Source organism: Stegodyphus dumicola, chromosome 4 (assembly GCF_044657685.1).
Source record: "Stegodyphus dumicola isolate Sdum_Otavi_A_Nest chromosome 4, ASM4465768v1".
Lineage (NCBI taxonomy): Eukaryota > Metazoa > Arthropoda > Arachnida > Araneae > Eresidae > Stegodyphus > Stegodyphus dumicola.
The window spans coordinates 101,062,160-101,089,646 of record NC_140771.1 but is presented as its reverse complement, the minus strand read 5'-3'; the positions used below and the strand labels follow the sequence as shown (position 1 = coordinate 101,089,646).

At 32.7% G+C, this 27,487-nt stretch overlaps 1 protein-coding gene across 5 annotated transcripts in view; it reads right to left on the bottom strand.

The window, feature by feature from the left end:
- The window catches only part of LOC118202508 (ribosomal protein S6 kinase beta-1-like), a 98,076-nt gene that overhangs the window by 57,438 nt on the left and 13,151 nt on the right, over positions 1-27,487 (bottom strand). For all 5 annotated transcript variants that reach the window (XR_015040730.1, XM_085815279.1, XM_085815282.1 and 2 more), the window contains 7 exons: positions 26,637-26,674; positions 17,436-17,553; positions 16,239-16,307; positions 12,681-12,752; positions 6,547-6,680; positions 1,317-1,417; positions 974-1,064 (listed from right to left, as the gene is read on the bottom strand). Coding sequence is in view for 4 of the 5 variants with exons in the window: in XM_085815279.1 (XP_085671405.1) it covers positions 974-1,064; positions 1,317-1,417; positions 6,547-6,680; positions 12,681-12,752; positions 16,239-16,307; positions 17,436-17,553; positions 26,637-26,674 (623 nt within the window). In the remaining variant the exon portion in view is untranslated. The remainder of the gene's footprint in view (positions 1-973; positions 1,065-1,316; positions 1,418-6,546; positions 6,681-12,680; positions 12,753-16,238; positions 16,308-17,435; positions 17,554-26,636; positions 26,675-27,487) is intronic.

The following is a 27,487-nucleotide window of genomic DNA, read 5'->3' as shown; positions in this document are numbered from 1 at the left end:
CTAATTTAAATGTAGGGATCATTTGCACAAGAGATGAAATCCCTATTCACTCCATGAGGTTCTGCTGCAAGGCAATTGCAGAATAAGCTGCAATTGCCTTGCAGCAGAACTTAAAATTATTTTCATGCTAAAAATGTAACAACATTCAAAGCTCATACATAGAAAAAGATAATATAGATGAAATGATGAGCCTAGTCCTTAAACCTCAGCCCTGTATTGCATATTTGAAATCTCAAAGGAGTGTTACATGAAAAAATATCTTTTCTTTATTCCATAGAGCAAGTCTGAAATAAATCTGAGTGCCAAGGTGCTGATCAACAAGTACTTGCAACAAAAACTGAAAACATACAGCAATAAGAAAATTTAATCAATATTTTGCTTTATGATGTTAGGCTTAATTTCAAACAGCATTTTATAATAAAAAATTTTCTTAAAATCTTCAGTGCTAAATAAGTCTTTCACAAATTGTTTAAAACTTTCCAGCATCAGCAAGAAGACATTCATAATACCAGTTATGTAAATCTAGATGCTGTTCCTTTCCCCCCCTCCAACTGTTTCATGCATCAAGCAATAGCATATTTCATGATATGGGACACCTCATCTAAGACAAAGGATATGTTTATTACAATTTTAATCCTCTCTGAAAATGGAGCACCTTGAGATTTGCAGGACTCTATAACTTCACTTTTGGCATTAAGTGAACCCCAATTTTTATTTTACAGTATTTTTGTCTTTATGTGGGATATATACCCTCTTGATCTACATTCCCTGCAGATAGATGATGTAAACAATCCAGACAGCCAGGCCCTTTATTTATGGACATTAATGAATATATCTTAAATTGCCAAAATTTGTTTATGTTTCTAAGAATAAAATTTTGGGTGTTAATAAATATGAATAACGACATTAAGAACATTTCAATCTTTGAAAAAAGGCCCAAATGGAGAAAGTCACAAATTGCAGAAATTCTTACATATATTCAATTGTTCCACAAAATGTGTGAGTTATTGAGCCATCTGTTATAGACTCTTTACAAAGGCCAAAGTCAGTGAGCTTCACATGACCTGAGAAAGACAACAGAAACAAAAATTCAGGGTTAATATAATCATTCTTCATGAATTTAACTGATTTACAATTTCCTACCTAATTATTATTAAAGAAAAGAGGCTTGAATAATAAATATCTAAAAGCTTACAATTTCCTACCTAATTATTATTAAAGAAAAGAGGCTTGAATAATTAATATTTATAATAAATATCTAAAAGCTTAATAAATTTATCTTACTGCTTGACTACTGAAATAAAAGACATATTTACCCTCCGCATCTAATAAAATATTCTCAGGTTTCAGATCTCGATAGATAATCCCTTCACGATGTAAATGTTGCAAAGCTAATATTATTTCACTCAAATAAAAGCTGTAAAATACAAATTTTAAAAGATATATAACCAAAAGTAAAGAAATCTGCATATAAAAGTATGCATTTCTATGTACACAAACATTTACTGACCCAGATATTTAGCAATCCTTTTTTTGATTAGTACAGTTTTTAAAAACTAGGATACCTGTAACTTACATTTTTGAAGCAATTTTAAAATTGAAAGCACACAAATTAGCCAATTACATATGACTTATATATATAATCCCCGAAGCATTACTATTAAAAGTATAATAGTTGTTTCCCCACTGAAGAATGAGATTAGAATCTGCCTAATCTGGATTCAAAATCATCTTTTTTTGCAGACATTTTGCTGCTGAATAAAAGAAAGAAGTCTAATGATATTTTTATATAATTAAATTTCGTGATAGCATGCCATCGCACTGCTAGAATTAGTTTCAGGCATATGTCACATAAAATTGCTTGAAATCTGAAAGTAGTATAAACTAATAATAAATAAATATAGTACGAAGAAATCACATTAAATGACACGAATAACATTAAAATAAAATTATTTAAAGATTAAAAATTGAATTACAATAATAAACAATATTTTGGCAAATATAATGGTTAGCTTAGATGAGTGATTACAATTTTTTTTATTTTACTGCAACATGACAAATAAGGTATTTAAAGATTCTGCGGTAAAGTCCTAGAATATGGTATGGTATGGTCTTGGCACGATTTTGAAAATTGTCGCCAACATCAAAACGGCCAGTTTACAGCTCATTATAATGTCACCAAATCACTAGGATTAAACCAATTTTGCTTTATACGAGAATGGGAAGGTACTTTCTTTCATTCAACATGCACTGCACATGCGAGTCTCTTGATTACTGAAAACTTGCTTTGCTTTTCTAAAAGACAATCTGACTCGAACTATGAAAATTAGTTCTACACCAGCTGCCTGAATGACGTTCATGCGATACATAATTCGCCAAGAAAGTGATCGCTTCGAACGTTGGAGCAAAAATCGCTTTTTCTTTGGATCGCCGTTATGAAAGTCCCTGACTTTTGCAGATTTTGATTCAAATGTTTATATTCCCTGACTTTTAGCTGACATTTTTGGTCAGTTTTCGAATTCCCTGAAATTTTCCAGTTTTCCAGGTAACGTGGCAACCCTGCACGTTAGGCCATATGTGACAAGATTTCGATTGTCTGATACCATATATAGTGTTATACAATTATATATGATATACAATTTTACTCTTTAAAATGATGTACTTTGTTATTTTGTAATGCTACTTTTTGGGCTATGATAAACTTTTAAAAGTGTTTCTGAACTTTTGTGGAATGCTATATTTATTTTTCTTCACATATGCCAGCATATAGAGATTACATAACCAAGATATAAAAAATTCCAATATTTTTTTTGTCACAAATGATAAAGAGCCTATATTTTAATGTGGGATTGCAGATAAATATTCGTTAATCCAAACTGCACAACAACTGTTCAAATTACAAGACATTTCTAAGTTTCTGAATATGCTAACAAATTTTATATCACAGATAACTTGCAATTTACATTTTAACAGATTACTTGTCAAAATTAAAAGATAATGATAAGATTATTGAAAATACTTACTGAAAATGATTACAAACAATTTGAAAAAAAAAAAAAAAAAAAAAAAAAAAAAAAACTTAACATTAAATGTTTGCCAACTGATTAATTTCAAAATACTGAATTTAAGTCAGATTTATGGAAATTTTAAAATGGATAAGTGATTTCTTCTGTTTTGTGACATTCTTTCTTTAATATAATATATACACAGAAAAGCAAACTTCACATCTTCACTGAATTAATAAAACTGCTAATCAAGTCTTGTGAAACAGCATACTCTTTTTCTAAGAGTGCACTTCTCAGATCCTGGAGGGTCTGGAAGGCATTTGGCATGCTGCAATGAGGTGCTGTATCCCTCAGGTGCTCAGATGGTAAGTTGGCCAATCCATCAGAGTGATATTTTTTGCTCCAGATGTTCTGGTATCATATATATTCACTGAGGATCAACACTGCCATCCCATTACCAAAAAATTTGGGTCTATCACCCCTATAATTGCTATAACCATACTTAGTTTTCCAATGACAGATTACAGAATTACATGTAAGTAAGTGATCAGTTACAGTACATCCATCAAAGAAATACAGCTCTGAGCTGCCATTTTTGTTGACTCTACCCTGAAGCGGGATATTTCAAACAAAGGAAGGTGGCAAGCTGTCTTAAACTATTCCCTTTCACCAGATCAAAACACTTTTAGAAAATCCATGGACTTGTTAATACACAGTACATGATCCCATTTCTCTAACAGCACTGATGATGATGGCAACTTAAATTAGTACCTTTACATGATAAAGCCTTTGTTTTTTCACATAAAATGCAGAACTTAGCAGTTGTAGAAGATAAGCACAACTGCTAAGTTCAATTTTTATAGCAGACTGAAGGTCTAAACTCTCTTGAAGTTATTTCATGGTTTCTTCCAAGCTGACAATGACATAAAAGTCTTTAGATGCAATTGTTGCTTTAGGAAGAAAAAGGGAATTTTGCATTTTGTTCAAAAGATGGAGCACGTTTTAGACAGATATGCACTAAAATTCAAAAAATCCAAATTCATAACATGAACTCATATTTTCAAAAACTAAAAATTGAAAATTAGTTCAAAATTTCACCAATGAATCGAGGTATGCACATTAGGGTTTCTCCACCAACAAAAACTTTGATTTTTGTAATGTTTATGTATGTTAATAGTGGGTCGTTGTCAGCTGAGTTTGACTGCTAAGACATTAACTGATTAAAACCTAAGCATGAAATCAGCCATTCTAGCTTTATTAGTTTTGTACTCAAAAATAGATGAAAACATGCCAGGGCCAAATCGTTCGGTCAGTACAAAACCTGAGCAGCTTTCAGGAAAACTGCACTATGGACAAGAGAAGCGACACTGCTGGCTGTGTCCAAATAACTTGTGACAGCAATTAGTGATCAGTGATTGGGAAGCTGTAAGAATAATCACTATACCAAGTTTATTAGTCTTGCAGATCTTGCACAGTGCATTCAAATTGTGTTCCTATATCTTGTAATCATTCTATCAACTGAAACCAAGTATATTCAAAAATGAGAGGAATTTGCCAGTTGGAGAAATGAGAAAAATTGTTGTTTATCTAAAATGGATTCTCAAAACACCATAGAAATAAAAAATATATTTTTCATCACAGAAAATGCACTAAGTTAATATCCATAATTGTCAAATACAGGCAAAGGACAGTCCCAAGTGTACACAGAGAAGACCTGCTGCACATAAGTGTACGATACAGCTTCGCTGCATCCACCTTCACTGCCCTATATTTCCTTTTTTGAAAGTCATAAGCAGGAAACAACTAGGAAATATACTACTACCTGAAAATGATATATGAGAACAAGGTATCATATTTAAGGGAATGAAATCTCATAACATTAATTACATTCACGCAAGATTAAGTCTCCCTCGTATATTAGTAAGACCTACATAGTAGTCTTCCTCGTAAGGGCATTTGATTCCAAATAACTTATTAGTTGTTCATGCCCAGCTATCGAGCTTCCTCTTTTGTCAGTTTCTTTGTTGTGGGGCTATTTGAAATCACATGTTTTCATCATACAGTTTAGAGCTTTCAATAAATAATCAACACAAAACTTGGTCCATAACAACAAAGTAATTTTGCACATAAAAAAAAGTCTTGCTGTGATAATAATAATAAAGATATTAAAACATTAAGGCAGAGAAATTTGCTTGTCACAAAAAAAAAAGTGGTATACTTTGTTTTTTCTTTTTTTTTAATATCTTTGAAATATTCACCAATAATAAAAAGCTGGCTGAAAATCAAAAACATTGTAATGAAAATGCTTTGCTTAAGAAACATTTTGATTCATTTAGAAAAGAGCTCAATACATGAATAATTGGCTTAATATCAGAATAATATATCCCTTGAGTTAAAAACTACCAAAATGGTGATAATGTGCCAAATCTGGCTATCCTTTATTTATGATTGGTTTTGCATAATTATGAAAACCTTCAACTAGGTTCTTCTTTGACACAAAAATGTTAACTTATTTCATGCTCGATTTTCTCTCTGTTAATTTACACATGAACTTTAAAATAAATTTCAGAATTTTCTTTTGTTCGTGTGTCTCTGTACAGAAAATATATATACTTATGAGTTAAACATATATGCTTCTTATGTCATTGGATAATATAAATGCAGAATGAGTTCTGAATAAATAATTTAATAATTTTTTGGATTCTGCAGCTACCTGATAAATATATAGTCTTTGCTCATAAAAGTAAAAACTTTTCTGTGACTTTATATCTCAACTAAAACACAAATACAATACAGGTCTTTCACTCCTATTTCATTAATTTATGTGGTGCACGAAGTACAGAAACAACATGGAGAACTTCTATCATGTGTTTCCAAAGCCTTAAAATTTTTTTGAAACCATTTGCAGATCATGAAGAAAAGTAAATATAAATTTTAAGTTATATTTATCTCATTTTAAATTGCTATTTTTTGCATTTGAAATTTTATGCATCCATGTTTTTTCTCAAAATCACTAGAAACCCATTTTGAAAACTGTTTTTGTCCTTGGTGCATCAGCTAAATGAAAATTTTTCAATGTCGCCAAATAGTACCCTGCAGTAGAAAACATCATGAATACTCATTTGGTTAATTTCTTAAATATTTATACCAATGCCTCCCAAACAGATTCAAATGGTACCGTTTACAATATTTAAAATTTGAATTTTCTGCAAATTTTAATCACATCATTTATGTGAATTAAAAAATAAATATTTGTTTGTTACATACATGCCATTTCTACATTTAAAAAAAAGTGTCAAAATTTTAGTACAATAAAGCAAAATTTCTATTTTTAATATGTGAATTAGCTCTTTGAAAACTGCTAGATGCAATTTAAAAGATTCCAGAATTGATAAAATTAAGGAAAAAATACAATAAGCAGGGGAAAAATGTTAGCGGCTGATTTATATAAAAAATAATTAACTAAATATATAATAATATCATATTATGATACAGGAACATGTACTTTTCCATTAGCTTGCATGATAATAATGTCTCTTACCAAGCTGTGTCTTCTAATAACATAACTTCTCTTTCAAGATGCATAAATAACTCTCCTCCACTTAAAAACTCTAAAATCAAATATAATTTTCGACCAGTTTGAAAAGCATAGTGCAGATCAACTATGAAAGGATGCTGTAATAAAACAAATTTTAAATAAGAATTTAAAATGTAGGGAGAAAAAATATTCTATTAAAATACTACATAAAATGAAATATTTAATTAATTCACATAAAATGCAAAGGTGCCCCCATTAAGCTAAATTAATAGCAAATCACAGTTACCTAAATTAATGAACACTACTTAAAAATACAACATATACTAAAAATTATAAAAATTTCATAATATGCCTATCGTAATTTTATTTTGCAAAGCATGTGCTTACATAAATAGTTCTATTAAATCATTTGAAAACACCTGTCAATGCCCCCATTTGCAGAACTGGGAAAAAAAGTCACTCTTTTTAAGGGTTCCTACACAAAGCATGAGTTTCATAATTAAATTATGGAAATGCTTACAATATTCATAATATGGAGATTTCTTTTCATTTTTGGTTTGCTGCATTCTAAAGTAAACTACTTTAAATGCTTTCTTCTCTTCACTAATCCTAGTTATTTCTCATTATTCCTATCTTCATTTTCATTAGAATTTATTATACTTAATCCAACAACTACAATTTCTCTTTGTTTTACAATTTAATAGCCTAAATCATCACTCAATACCTCCAAATAATCGAGTAGAATAGAAGTTCTAACTTCTTTTATAATAAGCTGTTCCATCAGTGATTATTAATGATTAGTTTTGCAGAAATAAGCATTGTCTGTATTACATTTAAAAAAAAGTGAAAAAGAAAAATCACAGCTCAGAGAAAAATATTTAAAGTGGTGGTTCTGAAACTGCGCTGTGGCCTCTTCCCAGAGGTGCCACGAAATATTGTAAAAGCTTCAAAATTAATTGATCCAAAATATTTAGCCTAACTAAACAAAAAACAAAGTGAGACACTAAAAATATCTATTCTTATTGGGCAGTTTTTTTTTTTTTTTACTTTACTCTGTATAAAACTAAAGTCACTCACACAGAATTTTTTTGTGAATCAGACTTCAAAGCTGCACCTTCTCATTTTCTTTGTATTGTTGGTAAAGTTAATCTCATCATGTTGTTTGATTCAGGTTTGCGTGTACTGAAGTTTGGAGGTCATTGTTTCCCCCCCGAGTTGAAAATCCACCATTTTCTTTCCATTTGAATTTCATGCAATTTATGCATGTGACGGAAATGGCAGTCAAATCAGCAGCAAAACTAACAATTTTGTTGACAGATTTATTAGGAAAATGCTCCCAAAATTTGACAAAAACATTCATAATGATAATCTTAGCAGAGCTGCATAGTGGTTTTCAAACCTTATGAGGTTCTGAAATTGCACACATATGTCAAAGATGAAGCAGATGTCATTCTTCACTTCCTGGTCAATGAATGAATGCAGTAATTGCTTTTCTCATTGAGTGTGAGGATGAAGTCAGGGTTGCTGAAATTTGCATTTTTGGCCAATAATGCCAAAAAAAGGGGAGTCTACTATTGTTATCAGATGACTGACATGATATTAGCAAATTTTTAAATAAAATGCTGCATGAAATGTAATTTATCGTTTCACACATTTCTTTTCATTCCATTCTCTCTGCTCAACAATATTCGTATTTCATAGTGTAATTTTGATAAAATGACACCTTGAAACAGTACAACTATATTCTATGGAAGACGCATACAAATTCTATTACATCCAGTGTTCTCAAGTTAGCGTTGTCGGCTCAAATCAGTCAGTCAGTTAATAATCTAAATCTGGTGAAATTAAACTCAAAGCTTCATATAATTGAACAGTGATATAAATTAGTTCATGTAATATACTTAGTGTTATGTTACTTCTTGTTTGTTGTCTTACATAGTTACATAGTTTTGTGATTTTTTGCTTTTGTATCTATGAAAATGGACTGATTTTTTAACAGTAATAAATGTAATAGTGTATGCCTTCAACCACTGGCAGGAGTATGAAGATACAAAAACATTGTAAATATAATGACAGCTATTTAGAGTTTAGTTTCACATCAACAGAAATGAATGGTGAAGAGAAACCGGAATGTGTATTGCGTATAAAAGTACAGTGTTGAGTTGATGTAAAAGTTGATGCAGTCTTTGCTAGCACTTTATAAGGTGGTTTACAAAACAGCCAAATGTAAGAAGCTCTATATCATGACAGAAGAGCCACCCAGTTATACAGTGGTTAGGGGAGCCGACTATGATACAAGGGTGCGGGTGCGAATCCCGGAGAAGCCATGGATGTAAATTGTCTGTCCCCTCATAGGAGGTAAGAATGGCTGCCTATTAGATACCTCCATAATGATATGACCACCACTTCTGTTGATTCCACCATTACTAAAATGGCAAAGTTTAAATTAAAAGGGTGGGCTATATACATATGTACAGACGGAAAGCAAGCTATGTCGGAAAGTTAGCGTCCCGGGATAGGTGGGTGGCCAGTGGTCTGAATTCACGGTCCTTTTCTAGGACAATATAATCAAGAACTTTAAGACTCTTGAGGCGTGGGCAATTAATTGCTTTCTTAAAGAAATTACTGTTCATCCGGTGCAGAAAATTTAGGACAGGCTCGATTTTAACATCCGTGTGTAGAATTTTGTTTGAGACGTAGTAATGTGCATAAGTCATAATACGCAGCAGCTTGTTCTGCATAATTTGCAGTTTATCCAAATCCGTAGTCCTCATAGTAGCCCATGCAGGCGAGGCGTATGAGAAAATGGATCTGATGACCGAAATGTAGAGATGCCTATTTCTTCATAAGTCTAATTTTGAATCATAACTGAGTAGAGGGGTGAGACTTTGAATCACGCCAATAGTTTTCCTACGAATGTGCATAATGTGGTCCTTCCAGTTAAACTTGGTGTTGAGTACAATACCTAAATACTTTGCCTTGTTAACACGGGGAACCTCAGTGTTGAAAAGCATAAGTTTTTCAGTGCTATTAGTCCATGAGTGCTTCCTCCTTATAATCAGTAGTTGGGACTTATCCACACTGATACATATCCACCATTTGCAAAACCAGTGCTCAATTTGCAGTATAATGCTCTGCAGCTCGCGGATCGCAAAGTTGGGGTTTGCCGACTTCACTGCTAGTGCAGTGTCGTCAGCGTAGCATCCAAGAAAATAATTATAATCCAATTTGGCCCTTAGAAGATTTGCGATATAAAATAAGTACAAGACAGGACCTAAAATACTCCCTTGTGGGACACCGGCCCTATTTCTCTTAAAGTCCGAGCAGTCCTTTCCTATAGAAACGTGAAATTTACGCCCACACAAAAAGGAATGAATAATCCTGACAAGAGCAGGCGAAAAGCCGTGGTTAATAAGATTAAAAAAAAGCCCCTCATGCCAGACACGGTTGAAGGCTTTTGCCATCTCCAGCATGAGTAAGGCGACAGTCTGATGATTATGTAGAGAGCTGCCAATGTATTCAGCGAGCCTAACAAGCTGCTTGGTGGTGGACAGCGAGCGACGGAAGCCAAATTGCTCAATAGGAAGCAAGCTTCTCCAGATAAGGCTCCATGCGTTTCAGAATAATCCGCTCAAGTATTTTACCAAAACCCGGGAGAAGGCTACTAGGGCGGAAACCCTCTGGCTTGGTCGTGTCCTTGCCTGGCTCTGGTAGTACTATCATTTTAGCGCTATTCCAGGACATGGGGAAATAAGCATTTGTGAGGCAAGTGTTCAAGATACCAGTGTATTTAGTTATAGTGCCTAGTGGTAAGAATTTGATCGCAACATTTGTAATGTTGTCGTACCCTGGGGCCTTATTATTTTTAAGCCTTTTAAGGACATCTTGAATTTCCTTAGGATCAGCGAGCTGTAAATCCTTCTCCTTAGAATGTGCAGCAAGCCAGTCTTTAACATAATACCTCACATGGTACGCAAGCTCTACATCGCTGGGATTGTCATTGGGTTTAAATTGTTCTACAAAGTGTTTGGCAAGCACAGATGCCTTTTCCTTATTAGGCTTCCTTATTTCCTTATTGTTAGGTTCATTAAAGGCTGCAACTTTATCATCCCGTATCTCCTTTCTGTGCACAATGATATTTTGCTTAATACTCCTGTTTAATTTATTAAGGGCCTTTTTGACATTGGGGTCCCAAGACCTTTGCTATTGTTTTCTCATTTTGTTTCTCTCCTTAATTAATTCCTTAATATACGGGGGGGGAAGCTTATCAGAATAATTATTAACAGGTACTGTGGTAGTGGCTCTGTTATAAGCATTATGAATAGTGGTGGAGAGTTGATAGATAGCAAAATCAATATCCTACGGGTTTTTGAGTCTAGTAACGTTGAAAGGCTGCTTGCTTAGGTAGTCAGTGAAGCATTTCCAATTTGTGATCTTCTTTTTGTCCACATTGATATCTTTCTCTTTTTTGAGCATGGCAACAACTGGTACATGATATGAGTCTAAATCACGTATGACCTCCACGTAAATGGGGATGGGAGTGTTGGCTATGAATAGATCTAAAATATCCCCTTTATTTGGCTGCTCAGGGAAGTATGTATATTCACTTGGAACATAAAAGTAAACAGGTTGATTACATATGAATTTGATAAACTTCTCACTGTTCGGGTTTGTCTTTCTACACAGCCACTCCTGATTTTTAGCGTTGAAATCACCTGCGAGAATAGATGGCTTTATGAGCCTCAGAATATTCTTTAAAATGGTATCCAGCATGTGCTGCGGCGGGTTATAGGGTGAAGTAAAATACATAAATCCATAGTAGGGTAAGAGCACAGAAACAGTAATATATTCCAGGCCTACCTTCTTTGATGAAGTGAGATATATCTCACTTCTAAGACTAACTAGTGAGACTTAGAAGTGACTAGACTTCTAAGTCACTTCTAAGAGTGAGTTAGATATCTCTCTCATCAGGCAATATGTAATAATGATGTTCTACTTTGAGCTTATTTAGAAGTTGAATTATACCTTTATAGCCTTCGGGAGTTTCAGTGAATACTTTAATGGCTCCTGGGATTTGGTTGCCATAGAATTTGAATTTATTCTGATGAGTTTTTACCTTAATTTCTACCCAACTCAATTTACCCTCTTTCAGAGTGATTGGGGAGATCCTGGATTTTTGTTTTATCAATGGCAGCCTGAGTATTATAAACATTATTAGTGTCATTATCATTTTCTGCACTTATGGTATCCATATCATGATTATCTAAATAGGTGTTATCAGTTTGTTCAGCTAGCTTTGTAACTGTGTTTACAGTTTACAATTTGATTGTTAGTTTGGTTAGGCATGATTTGCATTTGCATGGAAAATTTCATTTTCTTAACCTGATTATATTTGCTTTTAGTCCTGATAGTTCAGATTTTGTTTGACATTCTTGATGCATTTATATCTGAAAATAATTTGAAATGGCCTAAGTGGGTTGTACTGATCGAGCTCACTCCATGTCTGTCTACTATGGAAGATTACAGATTCGAAGTAAATCACATCCATTTCTACTGATTGTCATCACGCTTGTCAAACACTTCTCTGGCTAGCTAGATTACCAGATCTTTTTTCAGAAAAGCATATGTGGGTTCTGATGAATAGGTGCCTCTGACAGTTCCAGAATGTTGGTGATGCAACTCAATAATTGGAAAGAATCTGGCGTAAACATCCTGCAGGTCATTCATCAACTCTACGAGGCAATGCCAAGTTTAATAAAGGCCAATGGTAAGTAAATGCCTTTTTCACACATTTGCTATATGTAGCTTTATTTTGCATAAATCTTGAATCTCTATCTCTTGAATAAGATGTTCCAATCTTCTGATGAAATCTTAATTGTTTTCTCCTCATGCAAATATACAACATTTGCCAAATATCATCCCATTCAGATAACTTCTTGGTCTCTTAAGAGTGCTCAATTACATACAAAATTACTATACAAAAACTAACAGAGTGATACTTCTTAAACCCCTTTTCCACCATACTTTAACATAAAATTAGCAGTTGCATACAAAAGTATTCCATATAAGTTTAAATACAAGATAAAATTAAAACTGCAGATAAATATTCGATATAAATAAAATATCACTGCACTTACCTTAACTGCTTCCAATATGTTACGCTCAGCCTTTGTATGTGCAGTATCTTTCTTATTTTTTACAATGCTGGCCTAAACAAAGTGTAAGGAGGCAATATGTAGCAGGTAATAAATTATTTTAAAAAGTTGATTGTTCTAAATATAATTAGAATAAATTAATAAAGCAATAACAGGACACTTTAAGAACAAGCAGCTTTGATTAATGTTACATATTAATGTGCTACACATTAATAGTATTAATGTGTTACACATTAGCAGATATCAGAAATTAGAAACTGAATTTATATGCAAGTGCACTAAATGACATTCTGAATAATATAATTAAAAACACAACTCTTCTCCATCTACTGAGTGGAACTCAAAAGGCCAGTACCACATTGCTCAGAATTTATGACAATGTTATCAGAATTAAGAGTTACAGAACACCGTTAAATGTGCTTATAGATGCAGCAGGCTTTAGTTAGAATCCTCATTAGTATGCACACCTTGAAATATTATATGAATGCTAAAGCACTTTTATTTTACTAGCATATTAATATTATAATACAAACAATTTGAATTCACATTACTATTTTCTTCAGGTTTCTGCTCTCTTCAAAACGTTTTTTCTTCCCTCTTCTTACAGTTTAATTTCTACTGTTTCTTGAGCTATGAATACCTGGCACAATTGGCATCATATTTCAGACCTTTTATGATGTTTTCTATGCACAAAAGTTGGTTCCTCTAATTTAGCAATATCTGCATATTTATACATTATTTAGCCCTTGAAAATATTCAGAAGAATATATGCCAAGTTAGAAATGCTTATTAATTATCAAAATACATTTGCAATTGATAAAAAGACAGGAGTTGTAATTCATTTCTCAATTTTAAATAACCTATTTAACCTCTTACCAAATTAAGGATAGTTGCATTTTAAGTATTTCACTTTATTTTAAAATGTCACTATGCATCCTCCCCCCTTTTCCATTCTTTTTTTTTTTTTTTTTTTTTTTTTAAATAATAAAGCAGCATTCTAGAACTTTTTCTATTACATTTTTTGATGTTTACACCTTAAATTATTACACTGCTTATTAATACTACCTAAATTTATTTTCAATAATGCAAGATACAACATTTTCCTATTTGTATCCATAACTGCAGTAAAACAACAGTCATAAAAAAATTAATATAGCATTTCCTTTAAAATATTTTAGTCAAAGTTAATATCTGTATATTTTTCACATCTGCTTATAAGTGATTTTGTATTATCTTGCATTAATTTACCAACATATATCTTTAATTGACACGCAAAAAACTCAAGAACAGGCATTGAATTGCATAGCACTATCTTCAGTGATGAAATCTGTTTTTACTTTAAGGCAGATGATCGTCACATATGCATCTGGCACAGATCCAGCAAGCACACATATTTGCAGCTTACTATTTAGTGACACATTACTATTAACTCCCAGCATAATGATGTAGAGAGCTGTCATATATGCCAGCTGAACCATTTAGTTATAAGAAGTAATCTAACAACACAGAGATGCACCTAACAGACCTTACTTCCCATCACATGTCTAAGAAGATATTTTTCTAAAGACAATGCTTAGTGATATATACCACATGTCTACTGTTTTGTCAAAATCCCCTGATAATTCCCTAATTAAACATGTCAAAGATATGTTAGACCATAAAGTGCACCATCCACAGAATATCAGCAATATAGAATAACTGCAGAATGCCAGACAAATTTTTAAGTTGCTTTGAGAACGTGTAATAATTATATGTTTGAACATATCGTCATCAGAGGGGACTTCATGCTTTGACAATAACATTTGTGATGCAATTATACATAAGCATTTTGTATTGTAACCATACACTTATCTTCTCAACTATATCATAAATGCAAAATTTCATTTAGGCTGGATAATGGTTTTGGGGAGAGGGGTTCACTTCTCCCCAGAGTGTATTGATTCATGCATACGTATGAAATGTAAACTTAAAATGAATCATAACCATTCTAAATTCCCCAAATTGGACTCTTTTGAATCTCTCTTGAAATAGAAACAATACCTAGTGTTGATATGTGATAAATAACAATAAAACTTTAACTATTAAATAAGATTTGAACTTGCTTAAAATCTGCATTTCATTTTTGAAAGTAAAAGATAAAAATAAAAAATTACCAAAATATTATTAAAAGTAGATTATAAATTAAATTTATAACAAAAAGTGAAATCTATGTGATTACATATGATTGCAATTTATGTCATTACAGAATTTATCACTAACCTACAAAAGATTCAAAAAGTTATAAGCCACAAGAGGTTAAAAAACTTTCAGCTGAACTAAAGCTTATGAAAGCTGATTAATTACTGAATGCCCTCTCAAGTTTTTCAAACATCAAAAGAAGCAATGATTTTTGGTGACATAAGTCCAAAAAGAAAACAGAATTCTCTAGCTAACTAGTCAGAAATTTCAGCATGTCATATTTGTCATAAAGCCATATGCTCTATCTTGAAGCCAATGGATACTATCTATTTCAAAGTTTCTCAAATATTTGTACATTTTCAAAATATCAATGTCATGTTACGACCCTATCTCAGAAAAAATTACTGAATGTTGCCAGCAGATATACACTATACAGCAACTGTCAGGAGGGCTACTACTTTCCATTCCTGCCCTATACTTGATCTGCAAAATGTAGATTATGTATAGGATTTGTTTTTTTATCAGGTACTTTTCCATTATGCACCAGCCACATTTTTCGACACCTATGAAAAAGACGTGATACACATTGAGACCCAGCCACAGCACCATGTGGGAACTATGAGTATATGTGTGTGAACAGTACTGCCAAAACGCTGGCAGGTGCATAACCAAAACGTGCCCTTTATCGAGAAAATGTGTCAGTTAACTCTTTATGCCACCTTCTCAAATGCTACAAATGTTCCTTGCTATCTTAGGTTCTGAATTTCCTGATTTAAGTTCCATAAACTGCATGCTTGTGATTTGATTGGATAACTCCATTTAACTTAATTTAGCTCTCAGCATTAAAATATGACATCTACTGATGCTAGAGTATCAACTATGGTCCTAGATATGAATAAATGTGATTATACAGACTCATTCCAAAATAGTAGTACCTTTGAACAATCATATGAACTGCTACAGTGTATTGTTAAAAGGAACAAATAACTAGGATATGAAAGATATTATTTCTTTTCACTAGAATTATTCTATCTTTTTTATAAAGCTCTTGACAAATATAAATTTTACTAAATATAAATATTAACATTCACAGAAGTCCAGACAGGAAATGAGAATAAGTTACATACTTATATTCGTATATGATATATATGTATTATCATTACTTCGATCAAATAAAGAAATATACTTAGACTTTCCTTCCCACTTTCTCAGTATATTTATATAAAATGCTTTTTTAAATTGCAACATCAATTTAAAAAAGATCACAAAAAATATTGTAAATAAAATTAATTACATACGATAAATATACCATGAATGTATTAATTTGAATTTAAAGAATCTTTTAAATGATGAAGAATTTACTTTGCGCAGAACTTTCATAGCAAATATTTTTCCAGCATCTTTTCCAGTTATTTTTCGAACTTGAAAAACCTAAAATTAAACAAAGCATGAACTAAAATACACATATGAAACAGCATACACATACATCTTTCTATCTATACAGAATTATGAAGAAAACATGAACAGTTTTAAATTGAATATGTGCAGTAAAAATTTAAAAGCCCAAGCAGCATGATTTATATATGTAAAGAAGAATGTCTGTTGATGTGTTTGCTTGTTCGCGATACTCAGTCACTACGATAGTTATCATCATCAAACTTTCTAGAATTTTTTTTGGGGGGTCCTGGGAAAGGTCGATGTCCACTTTCTTTTAAAAAATTCAATATACATATATTTTATGCAAATTTAATGAACTTCTGATTAAAAACTCAGCATCTGAAAGCTTTGCATTGCCACTCTGCAAAAGTGTAAGGTATATGTGTTTCAAATTTATTCAGAATACATAGTGATGTGTTGCCACTCAGGAAAACACAATTATATTAATATGTCTTGATTTTCATAAAAAACTTGTCTATTTAAAAGAAATGTGTTACACTGCCCAAATTAAAATATTTCAAAGTGTGTTATCATTCAGCAAAGCATGAAATATTTAATTTTTCATGCAATAACACGCATCAACATGTGTGTTATTGCATCACATGCATTTTCTTTGCTTTTGAAAATGAATTTGTAAAAATCAGCACAAATTACTCTTTCTGTGAAATCATTGAAGCACCAGGAACACTGTGACGTGGGAAGAAAAATTGTCCGCACCAGATGGGGAAAAAAATACTGTGTATCCAAAAGCATTTCAATAAACAGAATTAAAACACAAATACTTTCTTTCCTTTAAATAGCAATACAATGCATGTCTGATAACAGCTAGTATAACAAAAGAGAAAGTTATTGCACATATTAAGTCTAATCAAAAGCCAGAAATACCTAAGGTAAATAAATGGATGTCAGTTTATAAAGAAAATAGAATTATTGACTTTTGAGGGAAGACTGCAACTTTTACATAAAAGAATCTACAGCACATTTTTCAAAAAAAAATTCTTTTATTTGTAATGATCATCATAAAAATTACATGAAAACAAAAAATTACATCTATTATGATATGCTTTAGAATTTCACCAGAAATGTATAATTAAATCTATAAAATAAATTCAAACTAATTACTTTTCCATAGCCACCTTTCCCTAAAACTTTGAGAAGTTCAAAATCTTTAGGTCCTGTTTTACCAGATCCTACATCTAATTCAATGTCTGATATGGGAACATTTTCAATATCATCAGAGCTATTAAAAAAAGTAAGTACAATTTCAAATTCTGTAATAATATGTACAGGATGCATGTTAAACTAAAAACAAATAAAATTATTCACGATTTCCAAAGAACACTTTAATCACAACAACAACAACAACAAAAAAAAAAAAAAAAAAAAAACTACATAACTATATTTACTTTTTCCATAATAATAATAATAATAATAAAAAAACTGCGTTTAAAGTTCAGCTATGATCAATCTATTCACACAAATAACCCCCCCTCCCAAAAACAAAAACATTTATTTTATTTTGAAACTGCGAAGAAATATCCCAGTTTAGCTTGTGCTATCTGACTGCACATGGAGATCTACCTTAGTCAGTACGGTAAAAAGTGACATACCACAATGCAGTTAGGGAAAAAATTGCTTCAGTTGCACAATTAATAGTTTATTAATTACATAAAAGGTATTTAAGCCATAAAAATCAGCAACTATAATTAAATGTTTTCTAACAATAAACAAAGCACAAATGAAGAATTGTTACTTCCTAAGATATAATGTGGTATATTTTAGACACAGCAACAATTCACTGCTAGCTACTACTTATTCCCATTTTATTAAACGCCAAAACATTTAAAAACAGTATTTTTTAAATTTAATTTGACACAGGTTTTGAATAACAGTACTGATTTCAGGACCAATAAGACACAGATTCCTCTTCTCCACAAACAAATTTTTGCAAACATTGTCAGAATAGAAACTATTTCATATAGAAATAATGATAATAACCCTATCATCATTCCACTTCATTCTTCTGTCAGTAACAAAATTGCTCGAATTTTCCAAAAGTTTCATCTTTCACACCATTTTCTCAACTATCATTAACTGCTAGACTCCTAAAGCTTCCATTTTTAATTTTAATTCTTAGGGAATTTATAGTATATTTTTTACATGTGGTTTAACATGGAAGCATTAAAATTTCACATCTAGGAACATGAATCTTATATTTGGAAAAAAATAAATAAATAAATAAACAAATCCTTCATATCTAATCAACAACTTGACTTCGCTTTTGCAAAAGTTATTCATAGAGCTTCTTCAGTTGATGAACTTTATTTCATACATACATAAAAATTTATCATAAATAGTTAATGACATTAATTCCAGCCCAACTATTTCTAATGGTTTCAGAATTCTAGCATCTCAGTTATTTAGAATTAATTGTTATTTACTTAAAACTACTGCAAAAAGTGTCAAGTAAATAACGAAATTTCCTTCTACACAACAAGCAATATATCCATTCTTCAAACAAAGATACAGAAAACTATTCTAAATGATACATTAAATTCTGGGGAAATTCATGGAAAGGGAAGAAAATAATAATAATGAAAACTGCTGCAAATAAACAAAAACTTCCCTCTCTGTTGCACATTAATGAAATATATTACTGTTTCCAAAATGCCACTGGCATACAATTTCCAAAAAAACTGATAAGGTATAAAACATTCTTCAAGAGTGTGAATGAAATTGTAATATTTAAACAAAAATTTACAGAGAATTGCCTAATATTTTCAATCATATTTGCTTTTTAAATACAGACAAAGTCTCTTTTCATAATTTGCAAAAATTTCTAATGTTAAGGAGAAAGAACTACTAATACTAGAATTGTAAACAATGGAAATATAATGACTGTTATCAGGTATATGACGTAAAGAAACTGAGTAAAATTACTAAAGTTAAAATTTTCTGCTTCTGAGCTGTGTAACCAGACAGTCTAGCAGTCTTTCAGTTATTATTAGAGCAGACAAAAGTATAAAAATCAACCCAATTTAAATTTTTATTCCATATATCGACAACTGCATGCATCCCATAGTTTTTGGTACTATCCCAAAAAATTGCAAATTATGAAAAGTGACACCTCTGGTTTTATCAGAGATAGTTACAGGGAAAAAAAACAAATACTTGCAAAAAAAAATCAATACTTCCTGATCATCAGTTTCAACACTATATTAATTTTCATACAGATGCAGTGTTTTTGAAGCTGATGGCAAAAAGTTATACCTTATTTAAACATTTTATAATAGAAACCATTATGAAAAATGCCTTGGTGGTTTAGCTGTTGAATTCACTAAATCAAATGGCATGTTTGTTGAATGTATATAATTTATTAAACATAGTTATATCAATTTATGCAGTTGATATTTGAAAGTACATTTATAAATAAATTAATAAATATTAATTTTATGAAAACTAAACTGAAAGACCATAAATAACTTGAATACCATCCACTGGTCATAAAAGTGTAAAACTGAACATATAGTACCTCCCCACATAAAATGTCGTTTCTCATAAATGTTTGCTTGTATTACTATTATTGTTATGGATTTTGTATGTATGTAAATAAATTTAATGAAATTATATATGAAATTCCAGTATACTTTGTATAATGTAACATGAAAAGTCTGAAGAGAGTGAAGCTCTGTCGGAAAATAAGATAATAAGAACAAATATATTTAACATTGAGTTAAATGGCTATTTCAGTAAACTCGTCAGATATCGCCAAGCTGGTTTTGGTAACTAATTTTTGTCCCCAAATTTGACAAGAGATCACCAAAAGTCACCAAACTTGGTGACCATTTTGATCCAATCCCTGCATAACTGTAACTGATACTGTAATCGATCCCTATATGTAACTGTAACCATATCCAGCCCTTATATGTAGCTTTTAACTGTATTTGCCTTCCAGTAATTTTGAAGAATTGAAGAAACTACAAATTTCTCAATAGTTGGGGGAAAACTATATACGGTCTTAGAGAGGATCAGTTTTCATTTTTTTCAGTGCAGTGCAGTGTTAGATCTGGAGTACTGACAGTTTGTGAGAGATGTCCGTGCCTGCTTCACTCAGCTTCCGTGTCAGCTAAACATGGTTGAAAATAAGGTTGGAGAAGCTACAGAAACTGTTATTACAATCAAGTAACAAACCAAAGAAAGAGTTCCTGTTGTCCAACAACAAATCAAAGAGAGAGTCTCTATTGTCGAAAAACAAACTGATGACACAGTTTCTGCTGGTGTAGCCACGGAAATTGTCAGCTTAAAGAAATCCACTGCGACAGTATGAACACAATACTGATGCATTTCAATTCCTAACCATCCCTTCTTATCGCTCTTTAAAACTATCCACATATGATGGAAAGACCTCCGGCAAGTGTTAAAGACTCAGTTTTCTAGAGTGGCAAATACACGGGATGACCAAGCTAAGGGTTGCCACCTCTTCACTCCTCCGAGAGCAGACACATTGGATATCCTTCAAAATCTGCCCCAAAACCAAAGGCTAGACTTTGAAGCTCTCTCCGGCACGCTGGAGCTGCACTTTGATGAGAAATATTTAAAAGACTACTGCAGGTTTCAGTTAAAATCTCACCAACAGAAGCCCATAGAAACACTTCAGAAGTTCACCATGGATAACAAACTGATGTCTCATAAAAGGCTCCCTCATCTCATCTTTTCGAGCTGACTGACAGAAACAAGGGAAATACTATCCTGCAGTACTTCATAGATGACATCCTGGATTTTGAGATATAGAAAGCCCAGCGAATGTCAGATGTCAAGGATCGAAAAAGTGCTTTAGTGTACACCATGAAATTTGAGGTAGTTCACCAAACAACTAGAGATGGCCACCCATTCAGGGCTGCTCAAGTCCAAGAGCCAGTGGATCAAGTGACTGCTCATCTAGACAATTTAACCAAGCAAGTCAATGCCTTGATATAGCACAGGAGTAGCAACAAACTGACTCCAAAGTGTTGTAAATGTAGTGCTGAAGGGCACATACGAAGGAAATGTAAAACACCCCAGGGCACGGAAAATAAGACCACTCCCCAGCATACATGCAGGAATCAAATTAGTGGCCATCTCATGGAGTGGAGGTTGCCATATCTGGAGAAACCTCATTTCAAAGCATTTCAGACTTCTGCAATGAGTGGTGGCAGTAATGGACTTTTCCTCATGGGACATATTAATGGAGTTCCTTGCAATATGACCATTGATACAAAAACCAATGTTACCATCATTCGAAAAGATTTAGTTCAAAAGTTGGGAGGTAAACTCATCTTGATGCCGCCTTGCACTACACTCCAGACTGTGTCCACAGAAAAGATTGATATCGACAGAAAATTAAACATTATCATCACATTTGGAAGTGCCACCTACCATCGCACGACATATGTCGCAGATATTACAGATCCTTGCATACTTGGATTAGACTTTCAAAGGATATACAATTTTTTCTTAGACTTTAAAAATAACTAATTAGATTCTGTCTCTGAGGACGTAACCCTGCTCTGAACTAATGATGAAGCAGTTAAATCTGTGGACCAAACCATAGCTCACGACAATATCATAGTACCAGCAAGAATAGATTTTTACTTCCTGGAAGACCCATAGCCCTCCCCCCAAAAAAATCCAGTATGGTGTAATGGAATATCCCAAAAAGCGTAACAGCATACGAGGAGTATTAGTAGGCTCAGCACTCATCCAGTTATCCCAGTGAAAGTTACCAACATCAGTGATAAAGCAAGAATCATTAACAATTAAATGGTTGCAGGATAAGACCCAATAGACCACCAATCTCTATGTCTTTGGACACCCAATATTGCAGAATGCACAAACAAGCAATGAAGGAAAGCTGTCGAGTGTATCATTCAAGAATTTCAAGATGCTTTATAGCACTTGTTTTCTGATATAGGTCAAACCAGTCTGACACAGCACAGAATTGATACCAGGGAACATCCACCAATCAAGCAATATCCAAGACATCTACCAATTGCTAAACAGGAAGAGGTAAGAATATTTCTAAAGAACATAAAAGAAAGTGACATCATCAAGCCTCCAGCAAGTCCTTGGGCTTCCCTCTCCAATCATCCTGGTCAGAAAGAAATACGATTCAACAGGATTTTGCATTGACTGAATGTTATGTCGAAAGACAAGCTACCCTCTTTTTAGAACTGACGATATTCTGGATGTGTGATGATATTTTGACTGTGAAAGTGATGCCAATCATGCAATGCCTGTGCCGGCAGGAAAGGGCGGGCTGTAGAAATGCACCTGAAGGAAGCTCCAATGTTACAATGTAGAAGTGTCTTCCTTGGACATCTGGCACGATCTGCTAATCGCAACAAATACATCCTTGTATTTGTTGCTTGTATGTTGTCATTGATTACTTCACAAAATTGATTACTTCACAAAAAGCAAATCCTATCCTCAATCAAAAAAAAGCTGTCATGGTAGCAGAGGTAAAGATACAACATTTACAGGTTTGGAGTGCCTCCTCAGTTATATTCTGATTAAAGAAGGAATTTTAACTTAGCTGTAATTGAAGAACTCTGTAAACTACTCGGCATAAACAAAACCCAAACGACGCTTTTACATCTACTGTCACATGGCATGGCAAAGAGGTTTAATTGAACCATCTTTAAGAAGCCCTCGCTGACGGTTTCAAAAAACCAACAGGACTGGCACCAGAAGTTGCCTCTGTCCTTACTGGCCTACCACAACGCTGTCCATAAGATTACCAGCTATTCCCTATTTCAGGTGCTCTTCAGTCATGACCTGCATCTGCCTTGTGATTTGTTATTTAGTCACCCTCCAGATGCACCTTAATCATCCGAGAGGTATAATCATGATCTCCAGGCATGGTTTGAAGTGATGCACAGTTTTGTTCAAGAGCAAGTTAACTTGGTGATGGAGAAGACGAAAACCTGATACCAACACAAAGACATCGATTCAATGAAAGTGACAAGGTGTGGTTATGGAATTTGATTTGATGAAAAGGATTTTCTCCTACACTACTGTTAACTTGGGACTGTTCTTACACAATCCTAAACAGCTGAATGATGTACTTCAAATCAGTAATTCATCAAATTCTAAGCCTAAAATCCTTCATTACGAAAGACTAACCTATTACTATGGCCATAGTAAGCAGTCCTCATGGTGTATGTAATGTAAACAGTACACTTAAGATCAAGGTTCTATATGAATATAAATTTATGCATTTAGTATTTGATTTGTTTGTTATTTATTGAAATTATTGTTTTAGTATCATACTGATTTTCTTTAGTTGTAAGGATGGCTTCTTATCTAAGGACTTTACTGGTCTGGTTTCTGCAGTCTTTGGGAAGGCCACAATGTTACAAATTTTGTATATATGTAAATGATGTTAGTGAAATCATACACGAAATTGTAATACCTTTTGTATACAGGGTTCATAGCCACATTTTAGTTAAAAAAATAAACACTTATAAGCACTTTTCAAGCACATTTTAAGAAAAAAAAAATAAGCATGTGTCTAATTACATCATACACAACGGCATAACCTTAAAAGAAAAATTAGACTTGCAATTTAAAATATGAGCAATGCAATATTTATTAAGAGAATGAGCATTACCTCAAGCATGGAAAACAATTAATTTTTTTTTAAATTTTAAATGACAGTTCAATTTACAGAATTAGTTTAGAATGAGAGAAAAAAACTATGCAGAACTAAACTATATTACAAGATTTAATGATGAAATTTCAGTTCAAAATATAGAAAATAAATAATAATAAGCCGTATTAATTGTATTCGCTTGGCACCTAATAATAAATACAATTTATTTTTCCACTCATATTAATATTTAAATAATTTAAATCAAAATTCTGAACATTTTCTAAATTTTCATTGCATAACAGTTTTCCCTTAACATATATTCCAAGCAAAGTAATTTAAGTAAAAAAGAGGAACATTTCTGAAATCAGGAGACGGAAAATTGCTTCATGCAATCATCCTTTAACAGTAAAAGCTTAACTAACCCGCATACTTGGAAATTGCCAAATATTCCGTACAGTTGAGCGTAACTGGAAAAAGAGGATAGGGGGAGTTTTTAGCCGTTCTTTAGATTTCTGGGTTAAATAAATGATTTTGACATTTCGATATGTGGCATCATATAAAAATAGACCAACGGAACTGAGAAATATTCTGCTTAGAAAGCACAGTCAAACTCTTTTAAGTGTTCATAAATAAATCTCAGACTGAACATCAAAATTAATTATCTCTGCAAAATATCACAAACGTTATCGCGCAATACGCAAACGTTATTGCGCAATACGTGTATTCTTCCATACGTGATATTACGCAATCAGAATCAACAGCTGCCGGTTACGGAGAATAAAGAACTAAATAAAGGAAAAGAAAGAGACTAATCTGGGGTGTTTTTGATTCTAATTTTGAAGACTGCGTTAAATTTCCTATTCAATCCAGATCGGACAGTGACAAAAAAAAAAGTCCGCTGCTTCAATATTAGAGATTTTGTGGAGAAAGGGGAGAACTTACCAACCTTCGTACTGTATAAATACTGGCAAAAAAAAAAAAAAAAAAAAAATTTACTTTGACTATTCGATTACTTTCCTTTTATTTAAGCCATTCCAACACATTCCTTAGTAAGCTAATCTGTGTAAAAATGCACACATTTTTGGAAGTTTATCTACACTTCAGCAGCTCCTGCAACTATATTATTATAAATATTCATACATATGCTCATAATATAAGCATAACGATCATTAATAAACACGAATATGAACTGACCACGCGGAACGAGAATGCAAATTATTAAAATCTTGATAGAAATTCAAACGTGTGTAGTATTTGGGTGGGAGGAAAAGAATATCGAATGTACCGGAATTTTTTACGGTTTTCGCAATTCTTTGACCAGTAGAACGATGTGCACCTGTCTGTACTCTCGCGTGCACCATAGGTTATGTTAATGCACAGAAAGGGGGAAAAGCTTATTTCCGGGAGTATGATTCACCATCTGACGTTTCATATAAGGAAGAAAAGTTGTTTTAGGCTTTGGTACGGGGGAAAATGCGCATTCATTAAAAAAAGCACTAAAAGCAAAAAATAAGCACTAAAAACAAAAAAATAAGGGCTTTAAAGAAAAAGTAAGCACCTATAAGGGCCTTTATATTTTATTTTCAAATATAAGGACTTATAAGCACTTGTAAGGACCGCTACGAACCCTGGTATAATAGAACATGAAATTTCTGAATTCAGCGAATCTCTGCCATAAAGTACGATTACATGTGACAAGTCGATTTAAGAATGAGGTAAATAGTTATCTCTCTAAATTAGCAAGATATCACCAAGCTAGTAATGGATTTTGTAACATAGTTTTCCATCAAATTTGGTGAGAAATCATCAAACATCACCCAACTTGGCAACATTTTGGTCCAGTCTCTGTTTAAAACTACATGATACTCTTTATGAGTACCTGTAATTGATTCTTATATGTAACTAACCATATATGCTTTCCAACAATTTTTAGAAACTGAAGGTATTAGAGATCTCTCGGTGGCTGGGGTAAAACTATAGAATTCTGGAGAGAGCATCACTTCTGTTTTCTAATTCAGTGTTAAGATCAGAGAAGTGGGAGATGTCTGCACTAGCTTCGCTCTTTAGCTACAGTTTGCAATGCATTGTATTTAAAGTTCTTAGTAGTTTGAAGTGATAACTACTGATAGTGCTCGGAGAGTTGTATGAGTACTCAGAAGAGTTGTATTAGTACTTTTGTGGAAAGTTCCAGGACTGAAAAGTGTTTCTTTTGGGAAAATAAATTTTCTCAAGCTTTGAACAGTTCTATATGCATTCAGTTCATTAGGAATCTGTATGCATACAACATTATTATTTATATGCAGAGCTAACTGTACCTGAAAAGCAGTAGAGATAATCAAAACAAATGTTTTTTGCTAATGAAATGACCTTTAGTGAGGGTGTGAATTATTCAAAAGTATTACAAACATGGTTTTTACTAATTAGTTGACAACTTTTTGTAGGAAAACGGATTATCAGAAAGTACCAAAAATTTTTTTATTGTAACACAACACAATATTTACATACACAAATACAAAAATAATTATAAAAATAGTTAAAAGCTTTTTTCACAAAATGCAAGTAAACTGTCTTTCGCATAATATGTATAAATAACAAAGAGCAGTAAAATAATACAGATTAAGAAATTACCAAATGATAAAATTCCATAACATAGACATTCAAATGTAAACACAGGAATAAAATTTGTCACTTACCCTAAAACTGTATGTATTTCAACATCTTCATTTATTTTCTACAGGGAGGGAAAAAGAACAAATTTTAGTATAAAGATGAATTAATGTTTTAGGATATGCATTTCTTAATCTTATATTATTCACTATTTTAGAGCCACACACGACCCATCAACTTAGAATAACATCCTGGGTTTGCCTTTCCATGCATTTCTCTATTGTACTATGGCCCTATTATATTGACAGGACGTAACTATGCTGATGATGCAGTGCAGCCCCATCTTCATTTATAGCCACAGGGTACCCCAAATACTATTTTAAACATAACAAGTGGCGGTACAACTCTGATATACGCCGTAATTTCACCAAATGTGGCGATATGTGTTCTGCGCTGGTTTTTGGCGCGATTGCGTGTTGTATGACAACCTGTTTTGGTACAACTCTGATATACGCACTAATTTCACCAAATGTGGCGATATGTGTTCTGCGCTGGTTTTTAGTGCGATTGTGTGTTATATGGCAACCCTGTTGACACTGAAAAATCTTTCGCTGGAGCTCGTCGGTTCTCAAAGATAGGGGGGAAAGATAAAATGGTGGAAGTTGGTAAACTGAATTTCGGCAAAAGGAAATATCATTGTGGCCATCCTATTGAGGGGCAGTGGGTATTTGGAGGTGTGGAAAGAGGATCTGGGAGAATATTTTTAGTGGCTGTTGTGCATCACAGAAGTTTTTTTTAATTGTTTGAAATTTATTTTAGTTATTTAAGTTTATTTTGTTGATTAGTGCGTAATGTCTAGATTGTGAAAGTTGTAGATGTTTTTTAAAGTTGAAATTGAATGCTGTGCACATAGTATTCTTTGAAATTTATTGTTATG